The sequence below is a fragment of the Lagopus leucura genome, unplaced genomic scaffold, assembly GCF_019238085.1.
Source record: "Lagopus leucura isolate 7727_CA_CO unplaced genomic scaffold, USGS_WTPT01 Super-Scaffold_100035, whole genome shotgun sequence".
In the NCBI taxonomy this organism is placed as follows: Eukaryota; Metazoa; Chordata; class Aves; order Galliformes; family Phasianidae; genus Lagopus; species Lagopus leucura.
In genome coordinates, this window is record NW_024962284.1 from 2524697 (window position 1) to 2542629 (window position 17933).

A 17933-nucleotide genomic window follows, 5' to 3' on the forward strand; every position below is an offset into this window, starting at 1 on the left:
AAAGCTGTCACATGAGACGATAGGCTGCCAGCTAGATTTAGCTGTAAGCTTTTACGAGATTATAAAAGTGGTGTAAAAGGGATTAACGCAAATATTGACTTAACTCTCAGTCTGTTGACAAAGTGTCTCCCACAGGCAAGACCATGTCACTTACAGACTGTTATTTTGTCTTCTAATTGAGTAATCAGGGACTGTTCCCAGAGGTTGGGCATGAACACAGATGGGGGAAGTAACTTGGAGGTCCACTTTGACCTAAATCTACATCATAAAGACAGGGTCACTGATTAGCAGAAGCAAGATCTGGGACAAAGTGCTGGCTGGATCCATAATATTTTCAATCAGTCTGTTTCATTTAATTCAAAAACTACATCCAAGAGTTTATCGTGGGAAGAGGTGATCTGTTGAGTCCGACTAACAGGCAGGATATAGAGGGAAATGCATTTCACTGTTACAGAGCCCTTAGCACATTTGGGTAAATTCTTCCAAAACATTCTAGCACGGAAATTATTTCACCTCACGATGTGCTTTATTCAAAATTCTCATGGATTTTCAATTAGGAGGCATTATAAAATGACACTTTATTTATTGCTTACAGCTAGTAAATGGATTTTGCAGCTTAAAAACAAAAACAAACAAAAAGATATACAAACATTCAACCAAACAAAAAGGCTGAAGATAATCTTTTCAAGCTAAAAGGATGTCTTTCAAAGACTAATTATGGATAAAGAACTATCCTGAATTTTTGTAAAATTTGTTACCCTCTCCTATTGCTTGGAATAAGACATTACAAAGACTTCTTATTTCCACAGAGGAAGCAAGCACAACAAACTCAGTCAATAGAAGACCAGTCTGGTCTATACAGTGTTTCTGTGCAGAGGCTTTCTGTGATGCCTAAGAATGGGCACAGACCTCCTCCTCTCCCTTGGCCTCCCTCTGTCTGCAGTGGAGAGTGCATGACCTCCATCAGAGGGCAGTTCACAGTCTCACCTTAGTGAGAGACCCCGGAAGCTTATCTGAAGTCTTGTTTTATCTCAAGTTCACCTTTGCACTTTACCATTCAGTGACTAGTTACTGAACAGAGAATGATGTATAGACGTATTGCAGCTACTTCCTAGTAGTTTCCATGACAAGATTCATGAAACATTTCTTCTGAAATAGCAGAGCTTCCACAAAGAACATTGTGTTACAATTTCCCAGTTCTGTCATGAAATTCATAAATAAAAATCCTGCCTTTATTGCCATAGAGAGCAGTTCTTTCTTGGTCATCTAGAAGGTGGTAAATGTGATACAAAGAGCTCTTCATTTCTGAAGATGGAGTAAAGTTTGATTGAACATCCCATTCCTCAGCTTCTAGAGACGAGATTCTTTGCTCATATTTGTATAGGATTTTTCCTCAGGATTGTAACCAGGCAACTGGCTTGTGTTTTCTTTGCTGACATTGTTCTTGAGGGTGTCTTCTGTTCCAGCTGTATCTGCGATAACTTCGGGCAGATTTTTTTCAAAATCTTCCTGAAAAATAGAAAGAAAATACCCCAGTAGTTTCAAAGGGCGCACACTGCTTTTGTAATTGCTTAAAGAGTGAAATTTTGACACACTGTCCTACAAATCTGAGGAATTGCTTCGCTACAGCAATGACTGCCAGACTTACAAAAATGCTCTGTTTAGTGTGTTACCGCTCCACAGTCATTGATTTTCTCATTCCTGCTTGGAAAGTCTTTAATAAAAGCAGCAACAACAACTTCTCACAACTCCTCTGTTGATGCACAAGTCTTTAATTATGTTCTTTGTGAGTCTCTAGTTACTAAAATTCGGTGTTTCACAAGCATATTCTTTTTACGTTTTAGTGGATTTTCTTTTTTGTCCAGCCTACTCTTGCCTCAGTGGTTTCATGCTGCAACTACTTCATTAATCTCACTGTTCTGTATTTTTAGCACATGCAAGGGACAGTTGTTTCTTTTCACTTCCTTTATTAATGTGGGCATCATTTTTCTTCAGAAAGTCCCTGCTAAACACCTGAAGCCAAGTCAGACAGCTGAAGTAAATCTAGAGCCACAGGTGCTGCCCGAATTGAACCATTGGCGCGCCCGGGGGCGAGGGGTTTTAAACTGAGACTCGGGAGGTTTAGGTCAGATATTAGGAAGAAGTTTTTCACACAGAGGGTGGTGACGCAGTGGAGCAGGTTGTCTAAGGAGGCTGTGGATGCCCTATTGCTGGAGACATTCAAGGTAAGGCTGGATGTGGCTCTGGACAGCCTGGTCTGCTGGTTGGAGACCCTGCACATAGCAGGAGGGTTGAAACTGGATGAGCACTGTGGTCCTTTTCAACCCAGGCCATTCTATGATCGCACGAAGAGTGAAACCTCTGTGGCAAGTTAGGTGGGGAGGGATAGCTTCTGCCTTATCGCTGAGAACCTTGCAGGCTAAAGTTTATTTTAACGATGTAAAGGTGCTTGCCGACGACTCTAAAGCAGCTGAAAACATGCAATTAGCTTTATCTCACCCCTCTCAATCCTGCAGACTTTGCTAAGAAGGAGCAGTGCCTCTGCAAGCCATTAAGAAAATGGGCTCTCATGTTTAACAAAAGGCGAGGCCTCGGGACACCTGTGGAGGAGTCTTTTGTTCTGCTGCAGCTGTGAGGAATCGCCGCTCAGCCCAGATCCGCCATCTTTGCAGTCTGGGAGGGCAACAGAAGGGCTCCACAGACACCAGTGCCTGGCAGCAGATGAGCAAACTGCATGCTGGCTGTGAAGGGCCTGACTGCCTAGAGGGAGGTCTGAGACAGGCTGCAGGGGGAAATGGGTAACCTATTGCTGGTTGGGACGCCCTGGCATAACTGTGTTAGCAGGTTGTGGCTGGATCCTACTCACGTCCTGCCTGTCGTGCCGCACACCACACCACATCAGTGTCTTGAGCCTGTCCGACCAGAAGCAAAACAAGTTGCAGACTGGCTTAATTAGCACTGGGCGGATGTCCTTTCCTTTGGTAGGCCCTGGAAGGAGGGGAGAGCGGTCAGCAGTAGGTATGGCTGTGGAAAGATGGCTGTGAGATGTGAGACCCCAACCCATGCTCCCCTCAGCCCGGGCCTTGTGAGCAGCTCTTCAGCAGCTGAGCTGCTCGTGCATAAAAGTGCTTTGTTCTTACTGAACACCAACCTGTTACAAAGCTGATGAGCAGCCCTGAGATGATGCAGCCCAGGCAGCCGATGGTACTGAAGTAGAGGTAGGACAGGGAGTACCAGGTGTCTGCCAGCAGAGGCCTGAGGAGATGTGACACGAGAGAGAGAGAAAGCAGCTCATGATGGCTGCTGCCAACGGGGATGCCTGAGCCAGACTGAAGTCACAGCGGTAGGGAAATACCTGTTGGCAGCCATGATGGGAGCTGCTGTGGTCGGCAGGGCAGTGCTGTTTGCCAGCGTGCAGTTGAGAGTCGACAGCTCCAAGGGAATGGTCTTTACGGGCTGTGCAGGATAGATGAAGGAGCCAATGCCAACCCAGGCAGCCAAGGTGATTCCAGTGAGGAAGCCGCCGATTGCACCCTGGTCAGGGAGAGCAAGATACGCTCAGAGGTGGTGTGGGGGAAGCGCATTTCTGCTAACGTTATGGTCAGCTGGGTTCTTTCTTGGCTGAGGTGAAGCACTGTTCTCTAACAAGAGCTGCAGCCATTTTGAAACTGAAATCATAGAATTAAAAGTTATACTGCTGAACAAAGGCGATGGGGCAGAGTGAGGTAAGCTTGGGGTATGCTTTACCCAAGTCAGCGAAGTTGAGCAATTGAGCTTGTTCTGTGCTCCCTAGAGTGGGTATGAATTGAGGAGATGGCAAGGGAAGCATGTTATGTTAATGTTTTATCCTTTTTTGAAAGACAAGAAATTGAAATCTAAAAGAGAAACAAATTAAAAACTTCCAATATTGATCTAATCACTAATTATCCCACAGTTGGGTAGAGATAAATTCAGACCGAAAAAAAGGCTTTCTGAACAGTTCTTGGGCTCCGCCACCTCTGACAGCCAGTTTGGACCCTAAAACAATTTGAAGGTGGGGTTTTAACTGAACAACTCCAAGAGGTTGTCTCTTTTATAATAAGGATCTTTTGTTTCTTACCTTCCAGTTAACACAAGGAAAGATTATTCCCAGAGTAAATAATCCCAGCATGGGCCCTCCAAATATTCCGTGAATGGAGAGGGCAGCCTGTGGATGCAGAGAAGAGATGTGAGCCAACACAGCGACTAGGGGAGCCTGAGCAATTCTGATTCCGGTCTGACTTTCAGTAGTGGAGAAAGGACAAACAGTAATTTCAGTGCACAGTGAAAGGAGTGAAAGGACTGCAATCAGTGTCACTTCCCAGCAGTAAGTAGTGAAAGCGATTTCTTTTTTATGATTGGTGTTTTTTGTTGTTTTTTTTTTGACTGAGTTCTCTTAGCACATGAGGAATTAATATGAGATGGTCCTCAGGAGTTGTTCAGGTTGGCTAACAGTCCCCCAGTGTTATCGGTTCAGTTCATTGCATTTCAGTCTATCCATGTTTGGATCATTGCCTTTTTGAAGTGCTAGATACCTGCACAACTCCTCCCATCAGTGATGCTGCTCCAGCCATGGATGTGCATAAAACACCGTATAATATACCTGGAAAAAATCAGATTGTCAGTGCCAGCTAATAAATAAGACAAACAGTTTCTAATTGAGCTAGTGTCAGAAAGGACCAGCTTGAAGGAATTTGCAGTTTGGGTTTTGATGCGTGAAGCACTCAGTGCTTTTTTGTGTGAAGTCTTTGGGGTTTTTTGTTCTTATGAAGTTGAATTTAGCACTGATATTAATTTAAAAGTCTCAAGTGCTTCAGTTCCTGTTGTCTTTGAATAATGTTTTTTAAGTGATCTCATGAATGAAACGAACAATGATGCAAACAAAGGCTTTCTTCATTTAATGCTAGTTTTAACCTTGTGGCGGGCAACTCTGTCATAGCATTCATCAACAAAACTTATCTAACGAGCTAGCACACCTTGGTTATTGGATGTAAAACATGGTCTGTCTTGGGCATGAGTAGAAAGGCTAGGTAGTAAGTGGCAAAGCTGGAACTGAAAATGTTGGAGGTGATGACAGAGACAGAGGGAAGGGCAGGTTTTGATCTTAATAAATGTCAATGAAGGGTTATGATAACATTAAAATACTTGTAGAAGAGTTAAGGCAATACTGCAGTACTTGTAAAACGTATCATACAAATGCAAACCGCTTTGGACTTGGTTTTGACAAGTTGTCCTGGTTTTGTTTGCTACATCTTTATTGTCTGCTGAAAAACTGAACAAGCTTTTTGTTTTTATGATTCTCTAAGTTTAAACAGAAATGTCATATTGTGCTGCTGTAAAGCAATAATATTTAGTAATATTACTGTAAACCAATGTAGCAATAACTACATTGATACATTGCAGTTTCCAAAGTATTCCCAGTACCTTCAAAACAGAAGAATGCATGCACCTTCTCAAAAAGCTTTTGGGCGGTTGTTTTTGCTGCCAGCGTTGATTTGATTCTGTACCATATATCGAGTGCACTTAATTGTACTGAAGATGGTCATCCTTTAAAAGCAGTTATGCTGCTGGGGGGGTTTTGGAAGCAGAAGTGCATATTTGAAGCAGTGCCTGAAGCAGCTGTTGCCCTTCACACACACAACTGCTCTCAGACTGAATTTGGAATACAGTTTCATTGTGTCCTACTTGAAATAATATGCAGATTTCTGCAAGTATTATAGCAATTGTACTTGGAGGGCAAGAGCACAATTCTATAGATACTGTATATGCTTAATGGTGAAATTCCTGAGTTCACATTGCCAAGGCAATACCACAGCTCAATGATCTGATTGTTTGAATGTTAGTAGACCACACTGGCACAGTTAAAATGGTTAGTAGAAGTGAGCTAATTCAGCTTAATTCTAGTTACTTAGCTGAGGTGCTAAGTTAAAAGCTTCGTCTCTGTTGGCTTATTCTAAGGTTAAGAGAGGAGTCAGGAGGAGGTCATCTTTTGTGGGGATGGAGCAGCTCTGTAGAGTAGTAGTTCTGTAGGGAACTGCCTCTGAAGTCTACCTTTCTCTATAGAGCAAGTATCGCCTAAGGCAGTGAAGTTCCTTTCCAGAGTGTATAAAATCCTGCCCTATTCTTTTTTGTACTAATAGTGGTTGAGAGGGGCAGACAAGTTTGCCTTTAAACAAATGGATTCTACTTCGGCTACTTACACAAGCCTTTGCTGGTCCACGTGCTAGTTTTCTCAGACAGGCCTGGGAAACATTTCCTGACCAAGTCTTCAAAGGTAACAGTTGCTAAAGCATTGATGCTAGCTGCCACGGTGCTGTAGAAGAGGAAAAAAAGAATACTAAGTAAATACAAAGCAAACTAAGCTGAAAGTAAGCTGTTTTTATAGAGAAATGCTGCCTATTGTTCATTGTTAAATACTGTTCAAGAACTGTGAATTTCATAATACATTAGGAATGCAAAGAGTGTCACTGTGGATATGGGAATTTAAGTAGCAAGGGGGATAATTTTCTTATGTTAGCAAGGGTTAAATAATAACATTTTAGGTTTGGCATAGGTTTCTGCGGAGACTAATTCACTCCTAAACTGTAAGCAGTTCTCTTGAATCTGACTATGTATACTGCAGATGCTGGTGAGGGTTCTGTCCTTCCTGTGATTGCTTGGGATCCTGCTTCATGCAATGAGATGGAAACTCATCCCAACTGACTATTCTGTTTACTCAACTACAGAGATCTTAAAACTTAGTGATTATGTTATATCCTAAATAATAGTTGTTCTCATCCACTGGAGGGGAAAATCCATAGATTTGCAGTCTAATGTTATGTGTTCCCTCATAAGTGAAAAACATGAAATGGAAATGGTTTTTGATTCTTGTAACTAGATGAGTTTGTCTCTGTGGCCTTGTTGTGGCAGCACGCAGGAAATGTAGCTTCAACTGCATTATTTGCACTAGTTGGCATTCAGTGCCCTTTGCTGTGTAACTCTCTGGCTAGAAGCAGGCAGTTGGTTGTATGCATGTTTGTGTTTTTTTTCCTGTTTTGGTAACTCTCTTCCTGTAATATTTTCAACACATGAAGTATTTTGAAACAGAATATCAGAGTTTGACTCTATGGCATTCATGCATGTCGCTGTGAGTTTGAATCTTCTCTCTAATGTCCCATGAAGTATTGATGCTTGGCCTGTGGAAAGTACAAACTGCAGTCGCATGCAAATCCCTGAGTGACTCAAACTTCTCCAGGTAGACATCTCTCTTCTTATGCTAACTGTAAAGACAGGCTTGGTAGAAAACTCTCCGTTCCTACCTATGATATGATATGGCAGTCAGGTAAAATAAACGCGCCTTCAATGTGAAGAGCTATGAAGTTATTTCAGCTAGCTGATCACTCGTGTTTCTACAAAGATAAGGATGTAATTTTACCAATACATTATTTTTATTCTATAACTTATTGCAGATGAAAAGATATTGGAGACATGGAACTAGATTTTAGTTCCAACAACTTGGCAAAGTACTATTGCTTTTTCTAGAATGTGCTAAGGAAAAAAAGCTGTGTATTCATTAGGATTTCTTGTTTTTAGCCTTGTTCTGGGCCCTCAAGAAATCAGTGGCATGCAGTTAAAATGTTATTTCAGATTCACAGACCTTAATGTTCCGCTGAACGCACAGGCAACAAATAGTCCTGGGATTCCTGGCATCGAAGAAAAAATGTCCATAACAAAATATGGCATGAGCTGGGGTAGAAGACAAAGGAGGAAAAACACAAGAAATGAGTTAGGATTTTCCTGAGTAAGAGAGAAGTACCTGCTTTTGGTCACACTGCTGAGTTTTTATTTTCCAGCCAACAAGGCATATTAGATTTTGAGAAAAGCAGATTTCGTTTAGCAAAACAACAATCAGATTTGTACTGCATGAGTGTAAAAATAGGTGTGTGCCAGCCTGATTCAGCCTGATTCACCTCATTGCCTGCAGAGCTGCAAGGATAAAGCATCCCACAGGACTTAAATGGACTTTATTCATGCAATGTCTCGGCCCAATGCACCTCCAAGTAATAATCTGCATCTGTACCTGATCAGGAGCTGAAATGAAGTCAGCAGTCCAAGGATCACAATTCTTGTAATGAGCGTACATCACCAAACCACAGAATACTGCACACACCAGGATTATCCAAAGTCCCAGTAAATTCAGGTAAAGTGCCCTGTAGCGAAAGGGGGAATTCTGATTAACACAAGATAATTTGTAATAGTTTTTCTATATTTAATTATTCCTGATTTCTTTTCTAGAGATTCTTTGACCAAACCTAGCTGCATAATCTCTTAAACATCTCCCCATCCTCAGAATATGTCACACGTATTCAAAAATAATAACAGCGAAAAATACAGCCTTCTTATGCTATAGGGCAAGGATAAAGGTTACACTTTGTACAGCTGAAGGGAATGATGTAAAACCAGTAACTGCTATGTGAAGAATAGACTGCAAGAAGAGCTGGTGGGGTCCTTCCTCTTGCCTACAGGGGCAGGGTTTTGTTCGTCAGGAGTTACTGCTGTTCTCCACTCAAGGAGATGTAATGCTTTGCCTAAGTATTAGTTTGCAACCACGACAGAATCCATGCATTGCTGCCGTGCAGAGTTGTGGTTTCATGTCAGTAAAATAGACGTGGGTGGCAGCACCCACTGAGAAGGTTGTGTGTGATTCAGTAATCCTTCAGTCCCAGTGAGCTGCCAGATTTTATACAGCCTACATCACCTCCCACAAGTTCTCTGGCTAAGGCAGAGCTATGCTGCTGCCACTCAGAGGTCTTTCTAGACATTTTACTAGTGATATTCTTGTTGTCCTGACTTCCAAACAAAGTTTGGAAACTAAAATTTGAAACTAAATTTGAATAAAGGAAATCCCTATAATCTATCATAGCCTTAAGAAAAATGAGTGTGATTGCAGCCAGCCAAAAAAAAAAAAAAAAAAAAATTTGGAGAAGAGAAGAAAAATCTTCTTTCTTTCTTTCTTTCTTTTGCTAACTGCGCAAGCAGTTAGTATTAGAAGAAGTTGGGTTGTTCACTAGAATGTGTATCTAACTATGCACACACTCACGCTGAACTTCAGGAAGTTAGCAGTCTGGAGACCTGTGTCTATATTGTAAAGTTTCATAATTGATTCTACAATTGTCCTATTTTTTTAATGTTTTATAACTTTAATAAATATTTGTGATCATATATCATTTAGATGATGCCCTGCACTATAGTGTACTCCATTAATGGAATAACAACTTTCAGTGAAATATATACCAAATTCCAGAAATAATGTTTTTTTGTAGAAAGCTGGAGATAGTACTGCTTCTGTGCAGGCATCTTATCCAGACTGCTTTTGAAGATTGATTTGGCAACCTGACTGCAGATTAACAAGCTGTGCAAGAGTTAGCTAGCCAAGGGGAAATGGTTTTAAGTTGAGGGAGGGAAGATTTAGATTGGATGTCAGGAGGAAATTCTTTACAGAGAGAGTGGTGAGGTGCTGGAACAGCTGCTCAGAGGGGTTGTTGATGCCCTATCGTTGGCGGTGTTCAAGGCCAGGTTGGAAGAGGCCCTGGGCAGCCTGGGCTGGTATTAAATGTGGAGGTTGGTGGCCCTGCATGTGGCAGGGGGTTGGAGATTCATGATCCTTGAGGTCCCTTCCAACCCTGGCCATTCTGTGTGTTTTTCTTTCTTCAAATATTTAGGTCCCTTAGGGTCAGAGGGAATAAGACTGTCAGGACAAAATTGGTTAACAGCCACCCAATAACATCCCAATATTTATTTAATGCAACTGACAAACTGTTGGCATAATTCCATGTCAGTATATTGCATTGCTAGAATAGGCTAAGGACAGGTAACTTACATCTTTGCATGCTTCTCTGTTTTGCAAGAAATGCATCTCTGTATTGTGGACTGATTAACTCCATAGAGTCCTAGCCACGTAAATGTTCCCCCAATAACAATTGTCCAGAAGGTGTGTCGTCTTAAAGGATCCACATCAAAGCTACGAAAGAGAAAGATAAGCAGTTCAGTTCCCTTTTTAAAACACAGTTTCATTTAAGAGTAGGTTGGTGAATTTTCAAGAATATATTCAGTTCTATCCTCTGAATCAAAATGCCTCGTTGACATGTTTTGGCTTAGGTTTGGGGTTATTTGTTTTAACTTTACATGGGAACGCTTCTGTCAAGTCAGGATAAACATAAGTCATGTGGAAAAATAAGTGGAAATAAATCACGTGGTTTGTGCTCAAATTCCAGATCTGTCACGTTATACCAACTGACTCAAAGTCATCTTGCTTGAAACCCAATTCTTAGCAAGGAACAAACCCACACAGTAAATATTAAAAATTCTCAAAGCTCTTACTCACGTCATTTTGGTGTATTATTTCTTTTGCAAGGTATTGCTTCAGCTGCAGTGCTATCTTTTTTTTTTTTAATAACAGTGAAATGTCATAACTCAGCAACTCTAACCACTGCAAGTACGCCTTTCCATCTTACATCTGGCTCTTCTGCAGTTCTGCTAATCTTAATATGGATGACAGATAATGTTTGACCTTGCTGCTAGTTACTGCCAGTGACTTGGCTTGATTGTTGAATTCTAGTCAACACCACAAATAACTAAAGATCATCAGTTTGCTTCCTGGTGCTTCGTTTCCTCATTGCTAACTGCTGTGGTGAGTGTACTTAAAATGAAGTGCTTGTTCTATGAACTGAAAATGAAAGATATGTGCAATTTGAAGGAAAATTGAGTACATTTGCAGTTAAACAAAGAAAAAATGGCAAAGAGTATTAGGACTTGGGTTTCTTCAAAGCAGGAAATGGAAGGCAGAGTACTTCTCTCCTTGGAGGTCGACTGCAAAGAAACCAAAGAAATAAAGACCAGGCTTCTCTACTCAGGCAGTATCTCATTGTACTATGGTAGTGTATTTTGGGCTTAGTCTGAGGATGGTTTCTAAATGCTAAGTGTACAAGAAGAAAAGGTTTGTGCCATTAATTTCTTACTCAAATATGTTCAGTCGTGATCCTTCGTAGGCATCTTCCCAGATCCTGGTTGACCCACCGTTCAGAATAGTTCCTCGAATCAAAACAGTTATGAAGCCAAGCACCATGATCACCATTTGAAATGCATCTGCCCAGACAACAGCTTTTAATCCTCCCTAAAACAAACAAATTGAATGACAAGAAAGAGAATGAAAGTTCACAAAGACAACAGGAGGTGGAAGTAGCACTTATTTTAAGATCGCATTTTATGGCTGTATGTATAGCATCCAGCAGATCAGGTCTCTCAATGGCTCGTCCACAGCCATATGAGAAGATCTGATGTCAAGTTACATGTTTTTTTTTTTTTCCTACTTTCTTAATATTCATCTAAAGAATATCTCTCTGTTGTTGAACAATTTTAGAGATTACAACATGGCCTACGTTTGTACTTCCCATAGCACACTGTATATTTCTCAAAGTGATCCCCAATTATACTGACATCGCTAACAATGCAGAATGGCCCTTGGAAAGTTTGCAATTGAGCTTTCTTCCATAGCTACTTTCATATTTCATCAAATCAATGCCAGAGCAGCATAAGTAGTGTTTCCAGCAGTGGCTGAAACACTGAAAAAATAAGTGATAATTAGGTAACGATAATGAATGCTAGATGTGTCCTAAGCTGAAGTGCTCTCCGCTTCCACTGCAGTGTTCATCTTTGTTATTATCTGAAGGCTCACATTGCTTCCACCCAGAAGCAAAGCACTCTCTATGATCTGTGAGCCAGCTTTTCTGGATTTTCTCATTCAGCATTGATCTGCAGTTATGTCAGAGGTGTGTTTTTTCATTACAGTGTTTTTCTGTCTATAAGAAGATAAGGGGAATCTTCTCAAATGATTTAGTATGGCAATGAAAGGTTATAGTCCCCTTATCTGATCTCTGCTTCAGGCTGACTTAAACCTTCAAATAGAGTATTTGAGAATTGAGAATTTTTTCCCTCTGAATTGACTAAAGGCTCTGAAAGAAATTTATCTCTTATGTTCTACTACTTTAAACACTCAGGCTGTGTTTAGATATTTCACTTCTGTTACAGCTTGTGTAAAAAGGGTTGGTGAATTAAAAAAAAAAAATAAAAAATCTGTGTTGAAGTTGTTCAGTCAATGCCTGTTACGTACCATAGTGCAATAGAAAGTGCAGACAATTCCTGTTGCAACTACAGAGCCCCAGAGATCAAACCCAGTGACTGTGGAAACAAAGAAAACCAGATAGTTAGCGAAGTGGGGGTAGGTTTTCCGGATGGTAAGAGAAAAGCTGTGATCCTTTGTCCCTGGAAAGAAGGACATAGTTACTGATTTTAACGTTTTCTGTTTGCTAGGAGCTTTGCCAGATTGTTCAGGTTTCTTAATACTACTTCACTGTTTTTTCCAGTTTGGGTTTCACTGTTTTCAGGTACAGAAGTAATAGTTAAAAATAATTACACGTAGGAAGCACTTTGTTTTATAAGCAATGCTTCCTTCTCTTCTCAGTCTATAACTTTATTTTAAAATCTCTCTCAGCATGCACTGCTTGCAAGGGCAAATCAATTTGTAAAGGTTTTCATAGTAGCAAGGTTAATATGGCCTGCTAATGAACACTAACTTCTGCTCATAGCTGTCTCTTTACAGAGCTGAGCTCCAGAGGAAGGAAGGAAGTTCAGAATGTGAAAAGTGGATTTTCCACTTTTCCAAACCAGATTCAGCTTGACTGATGAACAGTGCAAGGAACGTCCCAATCTCTGCCTTAATTAAGTCAGATCTGCCAAGGATTAGGACCTAGTGATTCTCTCTGCTCTGCAGTAGTACGTTTGCTAATCCCATCCATCATGATGGATGTTGTTTGTCTGCTAAGATCAGTTAAGGCAGTGTGTGAAAAGTAGCGCTGCATCCAGCTACAAGGAATGGGCTTATCTCTGTTGGAACCTGCATGGGCGTTCAGGTTTTGACATGGTGTTAAAAATTAAGTAGGATCATGAAAATTAACCCTTAATATGAGGAGCTTGACTTTCATCTTGCCTGAAAAATGGCACCCTTGCCAGAAAAAAAATCCCTCAGCACCTACACAGACTTACCTTGGCGTCATCCCTAAATAAATCTGGTTTCAGTTGCTTTAATGGTTGGAAAGATGCATTACTATTCTGCATTTCATTGGACAGCTGTGCCACTGCAAACACTTTGGAAAAGAAGAATATCAGCTTTATGCATACGATAGTAACAGTGATATTGGTGCTCAGGAGGCAGGGAGGGGAGGAACCAAAGTACAGAATACAGTCTTGGATCATCAACTTGTACTGTGGACTTTGTCAGGATGTTGAGAAATTGCTCATCACTAACTTCTTTGGGTTTTTACTGAGTGCAAAACAACAGAACAGCAAACCCTAAACTGCTGATTTACTGGTGTGAGAGGGACCTGGGAAAGGAGAAATAGAAAGCCTTCTAGGTGCAGACAAAAACCTTGCTGTAGAACTTGTAAGAATTTGCTTCTCAGAGGACTTGTTTAGCTGTTTGCCTTGCTTGAGTTATTCTTGTCTTGTGGTGTGGTTATTTGGAGTAGCCGTAAGGGCAGGGGAACTCACCTTGGTTGAGAGCCAGTGATGGAGCATAAACCACTATTCCTGTGTAAAGAATCTGGAAGAGAAAACGTTCATGGAAAAAAAAAAAGACATGTACATGACTTCTCAGTAATAATGCTTCCTTTCAGAATGGAGCTTATGGCAGAATATGAGAACTAGAAGCTTCTTTAGATGAACTTGTATTGCCTTCTGCTTCAGTCTGCAAAATGGAAAGTTGTTTTTTTTTTTATGGTCCTTTCATCAGGAAGGAATTATCTCTCTAGATATTTTGTACTTTCTTTCATTGTTAAGATAACTGGATGTCAAAAATACCCTCATCAAGTAGAAAGAGGAGGTCCAAGTAAAACACAGTGATGCAGAAATGACTTGTATCAGATCTTGGAAATTACACTTCCCTTTGTCCTGTCAATTGCATGAGGGTGTTCTGACAGAGTGAGGAACAAACAAAGCCTGAAAGCAAATGAACATTGCTGTCTACTGTTGTAGGCTCTAGGATTAATAAAAATGGATTTCAAGTAGAAATAAATGTCTTGCAATATCCCAAAAGCTTTCATCAAATACCTAACTAGTGTTCTGAGAAAGTTGGTGCCCTCTTAAATCAAAGAGCAAAAAAGCTATGTGATGTCTACCTAGAACAGTGCTTTGGGAAGCTTCTAAAATGTAAGTAAAGCCAGTAAAGCTCAGTGTCTCTGTTCAAGATCCAGGAACGCTGTTTTGTTCATCTATACATGCAGGGCTGTGGACTGACTAGGCTGTGTTTTGTAGTAATGCAGAGCAGAATATAGTTGTGGAGTCTCTCAGCTCTAAGCAGTGATTTCTGCCCTGTTGTTGCAAGCAACTCTTCTGGGGCTGGAGCTTGCTGGCCTTGCTGCTACTGCTGCCTGAGAGGGCGAACTGGGCAAGCATTGCTAAGGAGAAACTGGGAAGAAACTTCACTTCAGGTCATCCCCACTGATGCCACCATGAGGCTGGAACAATCTGGGCATCTCCCAGGATGTGCTGTATGCAGTAGCTTAACAGTGGGATAGCCTTACCCGAGTGTCAGAAGTGGGTAAATAAATAAGCAACAAATGCTCCAAGCACTACTCATCTAGTTTCTCAAGAAAGATGTAATTTCTTCTCTTTGAAAGAATCATAGAATCGTTAAGGTTGGAAAAGACCACTAAGATTGTGTAGTCCAACCACCTACATCTCCATATCGTGCTCACTAAACCAAGCATCTCGGTACCACATCTCCACAGTTCTTGAACACCTCCAGGGATAGTGATTCCACCACCTCCTGGGCAACCTGTTCCAATTCTCACCACTCTTTCTGAGAAGTCTCTCCTAATATCCGACCTGAACCTCCCCTGATGAAACTTGATGCCATTCCCTCTTGTCTTATTGCTATTACCTGGGAGAAGAGGCTGACACCCACCTCAATACAACCTCCCTTCAAGTAGTTGTAGAGAGTGATAGAGTCACCCCTGAGCCTCCTCCTGAGCAGTCCCAGTTCCCTCAGGCCCTGACTTAACTAACTGACATAAGACTTTCATTCCATACCCTTCACAAATCCATTACTGGATTCTCTGGACATAATCCAGGGCCTCAGTGGCTTTCTTACAGTTAGGGACCCAAGACTGCACATGGTATTCAAGGTACAAATTTAACACAACATCCAAGTGTCAAAGGCAACGGGAATGCAATTTTTCATCATAGGTAGAAACTAGAAAGTAGGAATGCAACTGTTCTATCTTTTTAACATTCGTATTCTAACCTAATTAAAGAATTTTGTTGTAAGGAGAAAAAAAAGTTCAGTCTGACACTTTATTCAAAATAAATACATAGACTGAAATGATCACAAAGAAAGAGGCAGTATCTTCTTACCGTCTGCAGGATGTAGATCAGTGTTGCAGCAAGACGGACATTCTTGTTAAATCTTAACTCCAAATACTAGGAAAGAGGAATTTCAGTAAATTGCACGCGTAGCATCTGTGACACAGCTATTAACCTTTTGTTCTCCCCAAGTAACAGCTTGCTGTGCAAGTAAAACAACTGGCAACTGACACTAATGTTGTGAGTAATGAACAGGAGAGCATAATTACTGCTACACGTAGAGATAACTGTATTTAAGAAATCTCAGCAGAACGTAGTTGAAATTATATGTTGGGTCACAGCATGCAATATTTGTTTTGTGTTGGGAATATAATCAGAAGAGCCCACAGGCTATGAAGAAAAGAAACAAGGTCATCTCCTGTTATAACAGGACAAAAGCAGTGGAGGAGCAGATAGACAAGCAGCAATCTAAAGGCTTTCACAGCCCCTCAGCTAAGCTGGCTTTCTCATTTGCCTTGTTCGAAGCTGGATCTGCACATGGTCAGTGGGTAGAGGCAAGTCAGGTTGGAATCGTAGAATTGGTGGAGTTGGAAGGAACCCTTAAAGGCCACCTAGTCCAACTCCTCTGCCATGAACAGGAACACCTCCAGCTCCATCAGGATTGCGCAGAGCCCTGTCCAACCTGACCTTGGATGTCTCCAGGGATGTGGCATCTACCACCTCCCTGGGCAACCTGTTCCCTCAAGTTACTAACAGCTCCTTGATTCATCCAATACTACTACCCAGATTCCACAAATTATGACAGATCTCCTACCCAAGTTCTTACAGATTTCCCCAAAAACACAGGTCTTAAGCCCAAGTCACTACCTAAAATCTCCCTTCATTGCTAATCCCAGAGTAGCTGGGGGAGGACTGGATCTCCCTGGGGCCACTGGCTGTGTGTTCACCCCAGCAGACATCAGGCTCCATACAGGTCCGTTGCCTTTGCCAGTCTCTAGGCAGTTTTTCAGAAGCAAACTCTTACTAATTTTGTTAACATTAACTTCTTGCCTCTTGCATAATAAGCCCCGCAGATTGCTGTGCAAATAAGTAGCTAATTTATGTTATTTAACTTGTTTCTAAAAATAATTCATGAACTCAGCAGAGTCATCTTTCCAGCACGCTTGGAAGGGCTGTGTCTACGATGACACCTCCAGTGGTTCAGATAAGAAACTCCTTCTCTGACCTTGCATTAAAACCAGCTAGAAAATGTAGTTAGTCCTGGTGGTGGGAATAGATGGCCACTGTTATTTTTTTCTTGCTTTTGACTGAAACTTTTCCAAACAGCCAGGCAAAGCTCTCTGACTGAAGCCTCTCCTTGGGTTTCAGCGTAGACAACATGAGCAGCCTTTCCATTATCAGAAAGCTCCTTGGGAAGTAGCACGGCTTTGCTCACCCAATCTTTGCTCAACCAAAACTTTCCACAAGTTGGTGCAACAAAATCTGCAGCGGTTGATTAAATACTAGATGGCTATCCCAAATGTTGGAAAGCTCACCAGAATGAAACAGTTCAAAAGTATTTAGGATACTTTTCAAATACTTTCTAGCTGTGATGGTTTTGTGCTGGTGTGTAAACTCCTTATGCTGTCTGTGCTATTTATCCTTAACAAGACCTCTGGCTTTTAATTTGTGCCTCTACTTTATGCAATATACATAAGTGACTACTTTGTATAACAGAACCCGATTTTAAAAATAATTCCTGCATAAATACATTTGTTCTGTAAAATATTACAGAAAGTCTTCAGTATGCAGGCATTTCTCCAGAAATATCCATATACATCATGCAGTCTTATAATGAAATAACGCGCTGTTTAAAAAAATTTTTACTTACCTCGTAAGTGCTTGTAATGTCAGATCTGTAAAATACAGGTAGAAAAATCTCAGAAGTTAAAATGATGACAAATGTGTATGAAAGGAAGAACAGAACAAAGGATGCTCCGTAGCGATAAACTTCGGAGGGTGTCCCCAGAACTGTCACTGCTGACATGAAGCTGGACGTGAGGGAGAAGGCTATTGGTCCACATGACATCTGCTTACCACCCACCAAAAACTCCTGCGAAGTTTTCTTTTTTCTCTCCTTAATTGCAAAAAAGACTCCAATGCTAGCACATACTAAAAACAGTCCTGCAAAAACAACGTAGTCCCAAATGACAAATTTTTTAATTTCTGGAGCTACGAAGTTTGACATAGCACCAGCTGGGTTATTCTCTGGTAGAGAATTCTGATTTACTACAGTTGCTCTGAACAGATCAGAGCAGCAAAGGTGTAAATTGTCTATAGCTTATCAATGAGAAATTAACAGGAAGACCGTTTGGTTGAGATGGCTCTTTTTATCCAGGCCACCTCTGAGGAGGAAAAAAAACCAAACAGAACAACCAACTAGCTCACGATAAGGAAGGAGGGTGTTGCATGCTCTTAGACCCTAGTGATACTGATGTTTCTGGACGGGGGCCGTAGCTGTGAAGCCTGCCCTACACTCC

The 17933-nt window shown here is 41.2% G+C and overlaps 1 protein-coding gene across 1 annotated transcript; it reads right to left on the reverse strand.

Moving 5' to 3' along the window:
* Positions 1-583: 583 nt before the first annotated feature.
* On the reverse strand, positions 584-17641 carry SLC5A12 (solute carrier family 5 member 12). Its single transcript, XM_042882725.1, has 15 exons — positions 17285-17641; positions 15466-15531; positions 13603-13654; positions 12167-12234; positions 11016-11170; positions 9878-10018; positions 8078-8207; positions 7655-7743; positions 6219-6331; positions 4554-4621; positions 4100-4186; positions 3356-3534; positions 3152-3255; positions 2867-2988; positions 584-1509 (listed from the first exon to the last, which is right to left on the reverse strand). Exons 1-15 carry the CDS (start codon positions 17639-17641, stop codon positions 1351-1353), a joined length of 1890 nt encoding a protein of 629 aa, XP_042738659.1. The 3' UTR covers positions 584-1350.
* Between the last annotated feature and the right edge of the window lie 292 nt (positions 17642-17933).